Genomic DNA, 12,883 nt, shown 5'->3' with positions numbered 1-12,883 from the left:
CTGGCCTGCCCTCTCACCAGTCCTAACCCCATTGAAAACGTTTGGGGAGTTTTGGTCCGTAAAGTGTATGCGAATGGGCGACAATTCGAGCGTGTTGAAGATCTAAAATGCGAAATCTTACGGCAGTGGGCGTCCTTGGACCATGATCTGCTTCTCAAACTGTTGGCATCCATGAAATCCCTTTTTTTCCCGTTGCATCGCCGTCATTCAAGGCAAGGGGTCATATACTACATATTAGAATGAATTTTGGTTTTGTTGTTTCAATTTTGTGTCTTTGACTGTGAACAACCAAATTGTGCACTGTACCAAACTTGCTTGGCCAACAAAAAAGTACACATTTTCGAACAAATAACTGTTTTGTGTTGTATAAGCTCGTTGCGTCAAAATAAAATGTTGTAGACCTGTTGTTGTCTTTTGTAGAATCATTGACATCAATGGCGACGTCATTATTTTTGGTGTCATCGATCTGTTCGTGTTAAATTCATGGTGTACCAATCTTGAATGGTCAGCACTGTATTGCCGTCGTTGGTGTTGCGATGAACCACAGCCCGCACGCAAGATCTCGACAGGCAAATCTACACGCCCACGGCGATGGCTAGTTTGCTCTGCTATGCCGGCGTGCACAGAGCTTACTCGAAAAACTACAACGCCATGAAAAGTTCGATCTTATCTCAGCCCAAACATGGACGCCATAATGTTCTGGGCACACTGCCTCCCAAACAAGTCTCTTTTCGTCAAGAGCATGTCTTGAACGTCAAAGGGACAGTGTGAAAAAATTGCGGTGAAATACGTTTCGGGGGCCATGTCGCCTGTACTGCGACTCAGCTCATCGTGGTCGTCCCAAGCGTCGGTGAGGAATTCCACAAGCTCCAAACTCGAGCCTTCCAACAGTGTAAACCACACGGATGGCTGATGTTCGCTGATTCGTAGAACCAACGGGTACAGAAGTGCGGGTGGCGCAGACAGAAGCGCATCCTCCCGAACGGACGGGTCCGACGTATTCACAACGAGGGTTTCAAGCGCATCTAGCGTCCTAGTCGCAATCCCGCGCCGTGAAAAGAAACGTCGAGTAGGAATGAGTCGTACGGATCTTGTGCCAACAGGTTTCGCTTGGAATCATGCGTTAGACGACCTCGCATGCACATGTCGTAACGGGTACAGTACTTGCAAAAGCCGATGCCGACTTTGGTCGACTGCATCCTTCATCGCATCCAACCGCGCTGACCGGACGAGATCTTCCACGACAACTTGAGACACCATGAGCCCTCTCGTGCGTGCTATGACAAGTCGACCGAACCTCGAGCGTAGTACGGAACCATCGTGGGCTGGGCCAGTAATCGAGATCGCATGCCATCAAACCAATAATTGACGGCCACCGTGAACGAAGCCGAGTGAACCTATGCAGGCCAAGGCAGTTTGAACCCGCCGTTTACCACGAGGATGTACTTGATGCCACCATCCCTCAGGAATGTACAAGGCCGCTACGGACATGGTGAGACGTCGGTATCCGGGTCGTAGTTGACGATGTACTGTTGGCGTCCACGTTGAATTCGACAAAGTCCGGCAACGCCTTGGATTCCTCGAGCGTCAGAATCGTGTGGTTGGACGACTTGGAGTAGATCGCATGGGGTTGAATCGCAGGCGTGGCCGACGGCGGGTACAACCGCACACGCTTCGATCCTTCGACAACGTGGAGGATATTCTCGTACGCATCGTAGTGGACACTCGTGTCACTCGGCGCCACCGTCATCCACAAGTTGATTTGGGTCACATCGACCGTGTCCAGAACGGGTGGTCTACAATGTCTCCGTGACGGCTCTCATCGACTGTGCGGGACGGACTGCTCAAACTAACTTTAGCGCAGCACAACAAGGTAGCAGATTGGGAAGAACGGCAGGGACATCCGCCGAGGTTGAATAGAGTGGGCATTGAGCCAAGTAGAATTGCAAGTCGCTTTCTGCTTCCATGAGCCAGTGGAAGGATCCTCCTTGCTTGGCTTGGTAATACGCCACAAAGTCCCCTGGATTCAATGAGCCAACACCATGTATTGCACAAGGCACGAACCAAATTTCAACTCGACGCTCTGCCGTAGGCGGACATCACCGGAATATGCATCCTACCGCGACGATAAATACGTCAGCCACGGAGGTGTAGGTCTACCCTACCACGCTTGGCTGGGTGCATGCAACGTCCACAACTATCAAATACTCGGCATGGTGGGCTCGCTGTAGTCCTAGTGAACCTACCAGTGCTTCGATGAAGCTTCATGCCTTGGCTCTTCATCAGGGCCGCAGCAAAGGTAGCGTGCTCTCCTTGATCAAGTGACCGAGGACCCGGCACCAACTTGGGCTGTCGATCCGCGAACATGTCGGTGTCGGAGTCACTTGTCTACAGGGGATTTTGTCCAATCGAATCTTTGCAGTGGGAACTTTGGCATATTACCAAAGACATGGTGCATCCTGTTCCTGACAGGGACATCCCCCGTGAAGCCGCGCAAGTGACGCTGGGGTATGCTGGTGCGTTCTTCTTCAACATTGCCATGCAAGTGTATGGTAAAGTGACCGACCTCCGCCAATTCCAAATGGCCAAGGCTGCAGGCACGATCAAAACTAAGTATAATCGGTATGCAAGCGACGGGATGCTAGCCGCGGACCGGTCGGTCGGCAACTTTGTCGAGTGGCAAGGCACGTTCTTGGCTTTGTTCTGGACGAATGCCGTGGTTGCTGGTGGTAAAGAGCTCTGGCTTGGCTGGGTCTACGTGGTGGTTCGGATGTTGTATCCGATCTTGGCCCAACGTGGTGCCCTCAAGAAGCACGGGGTAACGCCTCTCATCTTTGTCGCCACTGTACCTGGTTACTACGTCCTTCTTCGGTACATGTACTTGATCTACCGCGGCCTCTCCACGGTGCCAAAGGCCATCAAACCCGACAGCGGCGATGTCGACGAAGAGCGCTAGTTGAACGAATGGGTTTGTAACTTCCTTTTGTATCGGTTTCGAGTGAGATTTTCGTGTTGTGCCGGTTCGATCGCGACGATGGCCGCGTCCGTGCTGACGAGCTATGCCATGCCGCTTCAGATGATCTTCCTGGAGGCCATGGATGTCGACGTCGTTCGTGCCAACCCACGCACTCAAGGGCTGCACTATTCGACTCAGCGAAACCACACATTAACGTTTGCTGGGTTTCTCCAAGTACTGAAGCACTATCGTATATGCCCTGTACGTCTGGGCACTGTCGGCACACGCTGTTGTCATACTTGGTGGAGAATAGGATTTGCTCTCGCGGGCTCAGGTCCTGACCTTGTTCAAGTCATTGGGCATGCACCATCCGTCCAAAATGGAGATGCACGACTTCATGTCGGCGCTGGCCAAGTGCGCCATCCTCGTTTTTTCCAGCGAGGTACACACAGACCGGCTTCAGAATCTCGACTGAGCTCCATGTCCTCAGGAATGGGATCGCAATTACCCAACGGAAGAGCAGAAGATGCGATTGCTGCTGCTGTGGATGGACAAGAATAGTCGGCTCTTCAAGGTGTTGTCCCATGCAGTCGCGATTGCAACGCAGACGTCACAAAGGAATCGATTCGTTCTTTAGGGCAATGGGCGCAAATTGTGCAAGAGCGTGGAGGGGGCGCCCGCCCAAGCTAGTCTTTCGCCAGCGCCTCACTCGTTAGACAGATGGCTCACTCTGCCCCACATTGAGCAGTTGGACACTATCCTGCAGGTGTGGTGGCTGATGCGGCTCATACTTCATGCACTAAACATCCATCACTAGGCAGCGTTTGGCTACTATTGTGCGGGCGATTCCGATGCCATCACGAGCATGTCATTCTTGCGTTTTCTACGAGATGTAGGGCTACGGGACGGCGTGGTACGTGGACTCCAGCACATCCAGCCGCACCGACCGATGCGCCGATCCATTCACGTGTTGTCAGAATCTCCGCCTCGCCGATATTGACGTGATTTTTCATCAGATTCGGGTACGTTGTCAAGTGTGTGGCGGAGGCTGATTGCATTGTGGCAGGGCATGCACAGAGCTGCGCCACTGCCGCAAACTCTCTGGTTTGACACTCAAGATGCATTGGGCGAAGTCCAATCTGCAAACTCTAGCTACGAAGAGTTTTATGCAGCGCTTGGAATGGTGTCAAGCCGCCTGTACACAACTACTGGGTCGTCAAATCGGTGTTTCCTCCTCTTTATGGTGCGACGACAGCTATGTCCCCATTCCTTCATGGCTTTGGTAGAACGAATACATCTTACCTGCGTTGGCCCACATGCACCACATGCACTTGCCGCTACACAACTACCATGATTCGTGGAGGGAGCGATGGCAGCAGCTGTGCACACTCAAGCAAATTCTTGCGTCTTCGGCAACAAAAGAGATATTTGATTCACGGCCCACATACGACTTATCGGCAAAAAGGTACGCACACCACCTGCCGGGCAATGTACACGAGAAGGACGAAGTCCAGCCCACCGACAGCACGGCGATTAATCCGGGGAGCTTGCCGCCATCACCTTCCAAGATTCATCCGATCACTCAGATTCCCACGCCACGTCTCGATCGGGTGGATTCGGTAATCCACTTGTCGCAGTCAGACCAAGTTGCACAACCACATGACCTATCTACCAGCAATGCATTACCATCACAAGAGCAAGCACTGGAATTGCAAGTGCTCGAAGAATTGCAACAACTGAGTCTGCATTTGAGGCAGAAACTGCGCTGTCATCCAGCTCCGGTGTGCGTGAACGACATGGGCAAGTGTTTTCCGCCGCCTCCAAGCTCTGTGCGTCTCAAAACCGCGCTCGATCGCTTGGCGCAAGAATTGTCTGCTTCTACCAGGTCTAGTCCTGCACAGGATCTAGACACGACGCCTGCAATGCCCCGGCGAGCGAAGCAGCGCCAGCCACACACATTGCGCGGATGATCAAGTCAAATGTGACTGCAATCGAGGAATCAAATATATAATGTCGACAACAACTACACTTGTGGAACGTGTGTACTCTTTACTTCACGAGGTCGTGGGAATGTCAACGTGAAACACATCGCGCAGCATTTGGAGGCAGTGGCGGAGCTCGCCCACAGACAAATACAGATCGCTGCAATACGCGTCCATGCTGTCGTACGTGATGCACCCGGAAGAGTCTACATCAAAGCACCGGGCAAAGTCCTTGAACACGTCTTCGGCTTGCACGAGCCCGAGAAGCACGGACGGATGGCTGGGGGCATCGTACGCTTTGGCCAGCACCAATGGCGTGCAGTCGCCCTTGGCCTCAACTTGGAGGTGGGCAAACACTCTTTTGGCCATTTTGATGAGTTGGTCATCCTTCGGCATGGCCAGACACTTCCAGAACCCCGACGTCGATGCACGAGCGCTCGATACATCTTCGCCTCGCAACGGACATCGCTGGCGCACGTCGTCCACCAATTTCTGGATAATGTCCGTTGGCAACTTGACTTGGGCAGATTCGGCTAATGCGGCTTGGACTTGCGCAGTCCCGATGGTTTTGCCATACTGCACGATGCTTCGACGAACTTGAACAATCGTTGCGAGCCCCTTGGATCGCAAAACCTGACGCAGTGCCCCCCACAACCCATCCATTTGCGCCACACTCGAGTTGGAAGTTGTCACCACACCGCAGCTATTGCTTGGGCGACGTACGGCAGCGTCGGCAGCACGTTGCATAGCTTGCAACGGAACAACCTTGGCTTCCGTCTGGCGAGCGGGGGGCTGCGCTGACTTCGGTAGATCTGTCATGTAGTTCAAGCATGCCGTCACATTGACGGAGTTGAGAGTTTTGATTGTCCCTGGTTGGTTCATGTACGACTTGATCTGGCGCTCGAGTCGTTCGGGCACTTCGGACGCCTGAACCCCCAGGTCGTTTTCAACCTCCACAACGTGGGACTCGTTGACGAGCACGCGGCGGTTGGTCGAATTTGCGCACCACCCTTTGCCGCCCGTGATGTGCCACGCATTGCGCATCATGAGCTCAAAGTAGTCGTCGTCGTCGATGCTGGCGCTAACGTTTGCGTAGTAGTGTTCCCACATGTCGGGCGTCACCTTGGCATCGTGATGGCCATCCACATCGAACGTGTCGAGAAATTCGCGAAACACCTGATCGGGGGTTTTTCGCCCCGCGATCACTTCGGGGTGCTTGGACGCGTCGTACGCCTCTACAATGTCGCTTGGCTCGAGGACGCCGTTGCCGTCCTTGTCCATACGGGCAAACGCTTCACGGACAAACCCGAGGCGGCGCGCGTTCATCGGGCCCCGCAGCCCCGTCACAAACTCTTGGATCTCTAGGGTCCCGTTGTGGTCCACGTCAAAGTAGTTGAATAAAATACGCGCGTCGACGTCCTCGAGGCCAAATCCAGCCATGGCTTGCTTGAATTCCGACATACTCAAATGACCATTTGCGTCCGAGTCCATCCGTTTGAACGCTCGGCTGAGCCCAATAAAGCCATGCTGGGAGGATTTTAGGTACGCGCGGAGACGCGTCAGGATGGGTTGGACTCCGACTGTCGCAAACGTTTGTTGGTTGGGGGGGATACTTGCATTGCTCGAGTAGGTCGAGGCTGCTACGCCGGTCGCCAGATAGCCACCACCACCGAGTCGCTTCCCCGGCTTGATTGCCGTGGATGATGCTGCTGGTGCCATCGTCAGGCAGGTGGCCGTCCCGTCGCTGCAATTGTTGCGAAGGCGCCCCGGACGCTTCACGTTGACAGAGGTGGTGCGCACCGAATGGTCGAGAACTTCATAGAACGATACCTTGGTATTGCTTGGCACGGTGTGAAACCCTTGTTTCCCGAGCTGCGCCTGGATTTGTTCATACCGCAACACGCCCAAGTCGTTTTGGATCTCGGCGACCTGGGATTCGTTGACCAGAACACGGCGGTTGGTCGAGTTGGCTGTCCACCCTTCGCCGCCTGACATGTGCCACGCATTGCGCATCATGAGCTCAAAGTAGTCGTCGTCGTCAATGCTCGCGCTGATATTGGCGTAGTATTCCGTCCACTCGGTCAACGTGACTTGGCCGTCGTGTACCTTGGACGACCATTCAAACGTATCGAGGAATTCCGTGTAGATTTCCCGATCCGTCTTGCGTCCGGCCAATACGTCCGGGTGTTTCCGAGCGTCGTATTTGGTCACAACGTCTTCCACGGTCAGGACATGATTGTGGTCCGTGTCCAGGAGATCAAACGCCATGTGGACAAACAACAGCCTGCGTTCGTTCATGGGGTCACGAACGCCATTCACAAATTCCGCCACGTCCACCGAGCCTAGGTCATCGACACGTCCATGAGGGTTGGCAGGAAGCCTCAAGCAACTCACCGTTCCCGTTGACGTCAAAGTAGTCAAACAGGACCAAGAGGTCGTTCGCGCTCATGTGCAACTGGAGTCGGTCCATTGCCGCTCGAAATTCGTTCAAATCCAACGTTCCCGATCCATTCGAGTCCATCAAGCGAAATCCGCGAACAAGACCAGTGTAACCTCGGCCTCCGCGTGCCTTCAATGTTGTTTTGAGCCGCTTTACAATGCGCCGGAGTTCCTTGGGGTGTTGCATGTCGGCCAACAAGGGTTGTCCAGGTTGATTGGACAATGCTTGCCGTGCCTGTGGCAAATCTACTTGCAAGCACGACGCCAGACCCGCCGACGCATTTCCATATCGTTTGGGGGTTGTAAACACAATGGCGGGCGACTCTGGCTCAACTACGACACGGTCACGAGTGGATTCGAAGGAGCTCGCTCCACACTCTTGACCGCCACTCAGATGCCATGTATTGCGCAACATGAGCTCAAAGTAATCGTCGTGGTCAATCACGGCCGAGATGTTGTCGTAGTAGTGTTCCCACTCGGCTGGTGTGACCTTGCCATCTTTGGCATCCACGTCGAAAGTTTCAAGGAATTCGCGGAAAATCGCGTCTGCAGTCCTCTTGCCAGCAATGACGTCAGGGTGTTTGCTGGCGTCGTAGCAGCCGACAATGTCGCTAGGTTCGAGCACGCCATCTCCATTGCGATCAATCTAACGTCAAAGTGATGGCCTCATACCTCGCTTTCCAGTCTTTATACCTTTTGGAAGGCCAGGCGGACGAGGGCCAACCGCCGATCGTTCATGGGCTCTCGCACTCCATTGAGGAACTCTTTAAAGTCAATTGCTTGGCTGTCGTCCTTATCGAACGCGTCGAACAATTGGCGCAAATCGGCGTCGCTGCAATCGACGTCACATTCGCGCATGGCATTCTTGAATTCGACGAGGTTGAGAAACCCATTGTTGTCGTCGTCGATGATGCGGAACTTCCGGCTCAACCCAACCATGCCCGCTGCTCCCCGACATTTCAATGCAGCACGCAGCCGGGACAGGATCATTTTGGTCCCAACACCAATGTCCTTGGACTTGGGTAAGAGACCAGCCTTGTCGGGGTACATGTGCGTCATGCACGCAGCCGTTTGGGTACTGTTGAGGGTGGCATTTCGCGACGATTTTCGCGTGGTCGTAGTCGTGTAGTTCAGGTCCATTTGCAGCGGTGCGGACGAAACGGATGGTGCCGCCACTGTCATATCCGGGGACGGCATGGATGAAAACGACTCGGACGAAAAGTCAAGTGCCGTGGCGAGCAAGTTTTTCTGGCTCAAATCATCCAGCAACGTCAGGGACGAGCGAGGGGTCAGCACTTGGTTGTTGGACACCTTGATCGGATCGGGCGGATCGTTTAATGACGAAGATACCGACACGTGCCACACGCGGGCGAAGATCAGGTCGAAGTAGTCATCTTTTTCCGTAGCCCCACTGAGGCATTGGCAGTATTCGAGCCACTGGGCGAGGTTGACCAGCGAAGTTGGCGGCACAAGTGCCGTGAACGACTTTACAAACGTGCTGTGCACTTGAATCGGCGTTGTTTGATTGCCAAACATCAGGTCGGGATGCATTCCGGCGTCGTGGTTCCGCAGAATTTCGTCCACAGCAACATACCCGCGTTGTCGCCCGTCCATGCGGCGGAACGCGGCTGTGGCAACGTCTTGCCTTCGCCCTTCCAGTTTGCCCTAGTCTAAGAGTGAGAAATGAAGCAATTCAACGCTTGACGCACGAAGATCAAGTCGCGAAGAGTGGAAATGGGCATGGCACCGCTGACTTCTTCTCCGAGAAAGATGGCAATTGCACGAATATCCTACACGTCCGCGTCCCCGTGAACACGGCGACCGTGCAGCATAGGAGGGGCCTCACCACATCCGACAGCTGAAGGTTGTGATTTGATAACGTAGCCTTGAGCTGCGCCCTTGAAATAGTTTGGGCAGGGTTGGCCACTTGCTTGAGCGCTTGCAGAAATGACACGAATCCCATCACGCCAGACTGGCGAAGGCGGCTGCGCACGTGTAGCACCACCGACGCCGCATTCACGTTTGCAGCCGAATCGTTTTGCTTCGAGTTCCACTGCGACAAATTCGTCGCGTGCCCTGTCACCACCGAGCGCGGGGTGATGCTCGGCATGCGTGCGCACTCTGTGACTGCAACGACTTGAACAGGAGAAGGCAGTTGGTCGTGCCATTTTTAGTCCTTTCCTATGAATAGGAAGCCGTGATGCCCATCACCAATATAACGGATCCTGGGGCATCCCTTTTCTACGTGTCAGGTTTGTGAGGCGAGGGGTACTAGATGGTGCCTTGCATGTAGCCAGGTGCTAGGATGAAGTCGCTGGTAGCGCAAAGCACAACGCGACCGGAACATAAAGTCCCCCGCGCCCGAAGACATTCGACAAATGTTGGCAAGCATGGATGTAGAAGGGGAAGTGATGAATTCGGCACGGCTGTAACTGCCACTCAATGTGTAACTGATCGAGGCGTGGCCATGCCCGCGGGGGAGTACAGCCGGCGGCCGATTCCGTGCGACAACTCGCTGGAAGTCATAGCCGTCTTGACTTCGACATTGCTAACGGCCACCGACAAGATATCCGTCCTGCAACGACTGTGGGGTATTCTCCATCTGGACAAAGCCACAGTCACGTCGATGGCGGAAACGACATTGCCAGTACTGTTGCAAATGCGTCTGTCGTCGCCGGAAGTCAACTACTGGCTTGCTGCTGTTCTTGAAGCCTTCACGGCTTCCACAAGCGTCATCATCCACAAATTGCCTGCCAGGGACGCCGTGCTTACGATGCTCGCCAAGCTCCTGAGAGTACCCGACCCCATGAATGCCTTCGTCCTGTCGAAATGCAACGCCGCCAACGCCATCGCTAACCTTATTCAGGTGGGAGGTGAGCAAGCTGCCCAGTTGATCGCAACCGACTACTCGGTCGCGATCGTGTCGTCATTGTGTGCATTGCTCTCCCTCAAGAACGAATGCTCCCAAGTCGCATGTTTGCGAGCCCTTTGGCGATTGGTATTCCATTGCCCCCATGTACGCGGCACAGTGAGTAGTCACCTGGAAAACATGTCCGAGTTTCAGTCCAACAAAGACATTGTTCGCATCACGGAGGAACTGCGACCCTTGCTGGTACAGCCAGAGAAACCAATTAAATAGATGAACATTGGCGTGAAGAGTAATACAGTTCGTCAGGGCTCAGCTCATAGCCGCCGAAACGATGCCGACTTTGACGGCCTTCGGTCCTTTCATGTGCTTCAACCAACAAGTTCCATGCATCCAGCTGAATGCTTTGCATGGCGTCGTCTTGAGGCAAATGTGGCAGCACGACATTGCGTCCCGAGCGGGCATGGACCTGAAGTCATGACCAGGGTAATCCGCGTTTTCCTCCAAGCTGCAGAGTCGTGGCAGAGACACCATACGGATCTTTTGTGTATGACGATCGCCGTCGCACATCTCCAATGTGGGCTGACCTTCCGGCAGCGATATGTCCATGCACATGCCATCGTCAACATGAATGAACCGACTGCCACGTCGGAGCACGATCCATTTCTGATCGGTGCTGTTGCCATCGCAGTGCTCGAGTCGGACAGTCTTGGCCGCGGTTGACGCTGCTAAGCACTGGTTGGCACTGGTTCGTAGTCCGATTGTGGCCAGGTCCCACGTAAATATCGTTGGCTCTACATCCGCTGGTCCGCAAGTCACTTGGCCATTCGCAGCCGCGAGTTTGCATCCATTGGCCGCTTCAATGGCCATTGCCGCCTGCAGGCGCTGGGAGGGGTCCGTGGCGAGCACATCCCAATCAACTTTCCACGAGCCATCTTCTCTGGCAAGGCCAAAGTAAGTTTCGAATCCTCCTTTGGATGGCACGTCTTGATACATGAACCAAAACGGCATCTCGGTCTGCTCCTCCTTTTGCCACTTGGAGAAATCTTGGAAGAATGCCACCGACGTGGCTTCGTTGGCCTCTTGCCCACTCGGAGAACGACCTCCAGCGGTTGGCCACCCCACTTCAGTGATGCGTAACTTCGACGGTGGTAATTTGGCCTTCACCACTCGCCATCGTGCGTTGAAGTTTGCCATCGGCTGACCGTTGCTGAAAAACGGGTGGATGTTGACCCCCAAGACGTCACACACAGTGGCCACTTGCGGATGCTCCAGAAACGATCCGTCCGTCTGCACCGTCCCCACCGCAATGGAGGGCAAACCAGCGTCCATGAGGCGCCGTTTGACTCGCCGAATCAATTCGATAAGGCGACCAGGGTTATACCCATGCAGCAAGTCTTCGTTGCCAATGTAGACAGCTTGGACGGCGTTGGGATGCCGCTTGGCGCCCGCAACAACTGCTTCAAGGTCCAAGGTAAAGCGAGACTTGTCGACTGGTATGCCCGTCGCAATCTTCAGGCCCACCGTTGCTGCCACGTCAATGATGTTGACCTGCGGATTTACTTGGGTCAAGAACGTGCGGACACCACCAAAGTGTTGGCGAATCGCTCGGAAATCGTGCTCAATCTTAGCTGCGTCACCGACGTGGTAGCCAATGCCCAGTTCAGACAGCACTGCTGTTCCAATCTGGAGGTACGAAGCGACGAGGATGACCAGGTTCAACAATCGACCCATGACACGATGCCAAATGTAGCTTTGAGATCATCACGGTCGCGGAGGCCCCAATGTAGAAGCTGCCAGTACTACATCGATGTTACTACGAACACTACTTTACGACACAGCATTCTACTTAGTTCGCCGACGGCAATTGTATGGTCTCGTCACTCCATGCCAGCAATTCAAATGGTCGTATTCCGAGCAACTGCTCTTGCACACATGCAAGGACGCCAATATCGCACATGCCACAGAGAATGCATCATGAGACCCGTGGCCCGTGAAAAGCACCCAACCTTCAACAACATAAATATATGCACTGCCAGTTTAAACTGTCCATTACTGTTGGCACAGTCCCAACGAAGTCGAACGAGTCGCTTTGACATTTGTAGCTGCTTTCGCCACTTGCGATGTTGACCACGTCATTACTTTGATGCGTATCGCACTGAAGAGAAACACCAGGTTGAAGTGATTTTGCACCAGTCAGGTTGAAACTCCAAAATCGTACTATTAACATTAATAGTAACATATACTTCACCCACGACAAATATCCACAATGTTCTGCAGCTCGATTGGTCATCCGACAAGGTTTGTCGCTTCACATTGGTCAAAAGAATTTCTCAGTTTACTATTGGACGAGGATATCGTCGGAGTCGAAACATATCCTTAGCATTTAACATGTACATGCTGTGATTGGACAAAGCCAGAAGCAGTTTCAACTGCGCTCCAGATTCAAAAACGATGGAGGGCGCACCGAGCAAGCAGACCATTCAAGACTCCTTCCATGGAGCGTCAACACGCAGAACCTATGCAACATACCAACGCCAATTTGAGGCATACTGCCAACAGCACAAACACGGTTTGGTCGCCACTGCTGCAACAACAGAGGACTGTACAGACTTTCTGCATCACTTGTACAGCTTGGGC

The 12,883-nt window shown here is 53.7% G+C and overlaps 6 protein-coding genes across 9 annotated transcripts; 3 read left to right on the top strand and 3 right to left on the bottom strand.

Moving 5' to 3' along the window:
• Positions 1-645: 645 nt before the first annotated feature.
• H310_07397 (hypothetical protein) lies at positions 646-2,403 on the bottom strand. Of its 4 annotated transcripts, XM_008872790.1 has the most exons (10): positions 2,247-2,403; positions 2,166-2,197; positions 2,065-2,116; positions 1,855-2,020; positions 1,531-1,796; positions 1,447-1,481; positions 1,298-1,397; positions 1,165-1,247; positions 1,087-1,109; positions 646-1,033 (listed from the first exon to the last, which is right to left on the bottom strand). In XM_008872790.1, the coding sequence occupies exons 1-10, from the start codon at positions 2,365-2,367 to the stop codon at positions 667-669; spliced, it is 1,245 nt and encodes a 414-aa protein (XP_008871012.1). In that variant the 5' UTR covers positions 2,368-2,403; the 3' UTR covers positions 646-666. The 4 variants fall into 4 exon arrangements, with proteins under 4 accessions (XP_008871012.1, XP_008871015.1, XP_008871013.1 ...); XM_008872793.1 differs by having other exon boundaries at positions 1,087-1,247; XM_008872791.1 differs by having other exon boundaries at positions 646-1,109.
• Positions 2,404-2,449: 46 nt separating this feature from the next.
• H310_07396 (hypothetical protein) lies at positions 2,450-2,956 on the top strand (the record flags this gene model as incomplete). The annotated part of the gene is made up of 1 exon (XM_008872789.1): positions 2,450-2,956. One exon carries the CDS (start codon positions 2,450-2,452, stop codon positions 2,954-2,956), a length of 507 nt encoding a protein of 168 aa, XP_008871011.1.
• Positions 2,957-3,034: 78 nt separating this feature from the next.
• On the top strand, positions 3,035-6,931 carry H310_07395 (hypothetical protein; the record flags this gene model as incomplete). Its single annotated transcript, XM_008872788.1, has 9 exons — positions 3,035-3,217; positions 3,270-3,398; positions 3,447-3,530; positions 3,594-3,722; positions 3,774-3,869; positions 3,934-3,978; positions 4,023-4,060; positions 4,109-4,199; positions 4,243-6,931. The coding sequence occupies 9 exons, from the start codon at positions 3,035-3,037 to the stop codon at positions 4,924-4,926; spliced, it is 1,479 nt and encodes a 492-aa protein (XP_008871010.1). The 3' UTR covers positions 4,927-6,931.
• H310_07394 (hypothetical protein) lies at positions 4,852-9,514 on the bottom strand. Its single transcript, XM_008872787.1, has 5 exons — positions 9,224-9,514; positions 9,087-9,167; positions 8,071-9,042; positions 7,333-8,023; positions 4,852-7,280 (listed from the first exon to the last, which is right to left on the bottom strand). Exons 1-5 carry the CDS (start codon positions 9,485-9,487, stop codon positions 5,011-5,013), a joined length of 4,278 nt encoding a protein of 1,425 aa, XP_008871009.1. The 5' UTR covers positions 9,488-9,514; the 3' UTR covers positions 4,852-5,010.
• A 311-nt stretch (positions 9,515-9,825) lies between these two features.
• H310_07392 (hypothetical protein) lies at positions 9,826-11,977 on the bottom strand (the record flags this gene model as incomplete). The annotated part of the gene is made up of 1 exon (XM_008872785.1): positions 9,826-11,977. One exon carries the CDS (start codon positions 11,975-11,977, stop codon positions 10,556-10,558), a length of 1,422 nt encoding a protein of 473 aa, XP_008871007.1. The 3' UTR covers positions 9,826-10,555.
• Positions 9,833-10,576, top strand: H310_07393 (hypothetical protein). The gene has a single exon (XM_008872786.1). The coding sequence runs from the start codon at positions 9,845-9,847 to the stop codon at positions 10,514-10,516; it is 672 nt and encodes a 223-aa protein (XP_008871008.1). The 5' UTR covers positions 9,833-9,844; the 3' UTR covers positions 10,517-10,576.
• Positions 11,978-12,883: the final 906 nt, after the last annotated feature.

Source organism: Aphanomyces invadans (assembly GCF_000520115.1).
Source record: "Aphanomyces invadans strain NJM9701 unplaced genomic scaffold supercont1.13, whole genome shotgun sequence".
NCBI lineage: Eukaryota > Oomycota > Saprolegniomycetes > Saprolegniales > Verrucalvaceae > Aphanomyces > Aphanomyces invadans.
The sequence above is the reverse complement of the archived record's forward strand: the minus strand, read 5'-3'. Positions and strand labels throughout refer to the sequence as shown.

Coding starts and splice junctions, on each gene's coding strand:
- H310_07393 (XM_008872786.1), top strand. CDS start 9,845: ATGCCCGCGGGGGAGTACAGCCGGCGGCCGATTCCGTGCGACAACTCG.
- H310_07394 (XM_008872787.1), bottom strand. CDS start 9,487: ATGCCGAGCATCACCCCGCGCTCGGTGGTGACAGGGCACGCGACGAAT. Junction 9,168..9,223: donor ACCTTCAGCTGTCGGATGTG/GTGAGGCCCCTC, acceptor GCGGACGTGTAG/GATATTCGTGCAATTGCCAT. Junction 8,024..8,070: donor TCCGCCTGGCCTTCCAAAAG/GTATAAAGACTG, acceptor CTTTGACGTTAG/ATTGATCGCAATGGAGATGG.
- H310_07397 (XM_008872790.1), bottom strand. CDS start 2,367: ATGTTCGCGGATCGACAGCCCAAGTTGGTGCCGGGTCCTCGGTCACTT. Junction 2,021..2,064: donor GAGCGTCGAGTTGAAATTTG/GTTCGTGCCTTG, acceptor CATTGAATCCAG/GGGACTTTGTGGCGTATTAC. Junction 1,248..1,297: donor GGTTCCGTACTACGCTCGAG/GTTCGGTCGACT, acceptor TGGTGTCTCAAG/TTGTCGTGGAAGATCTCGTC.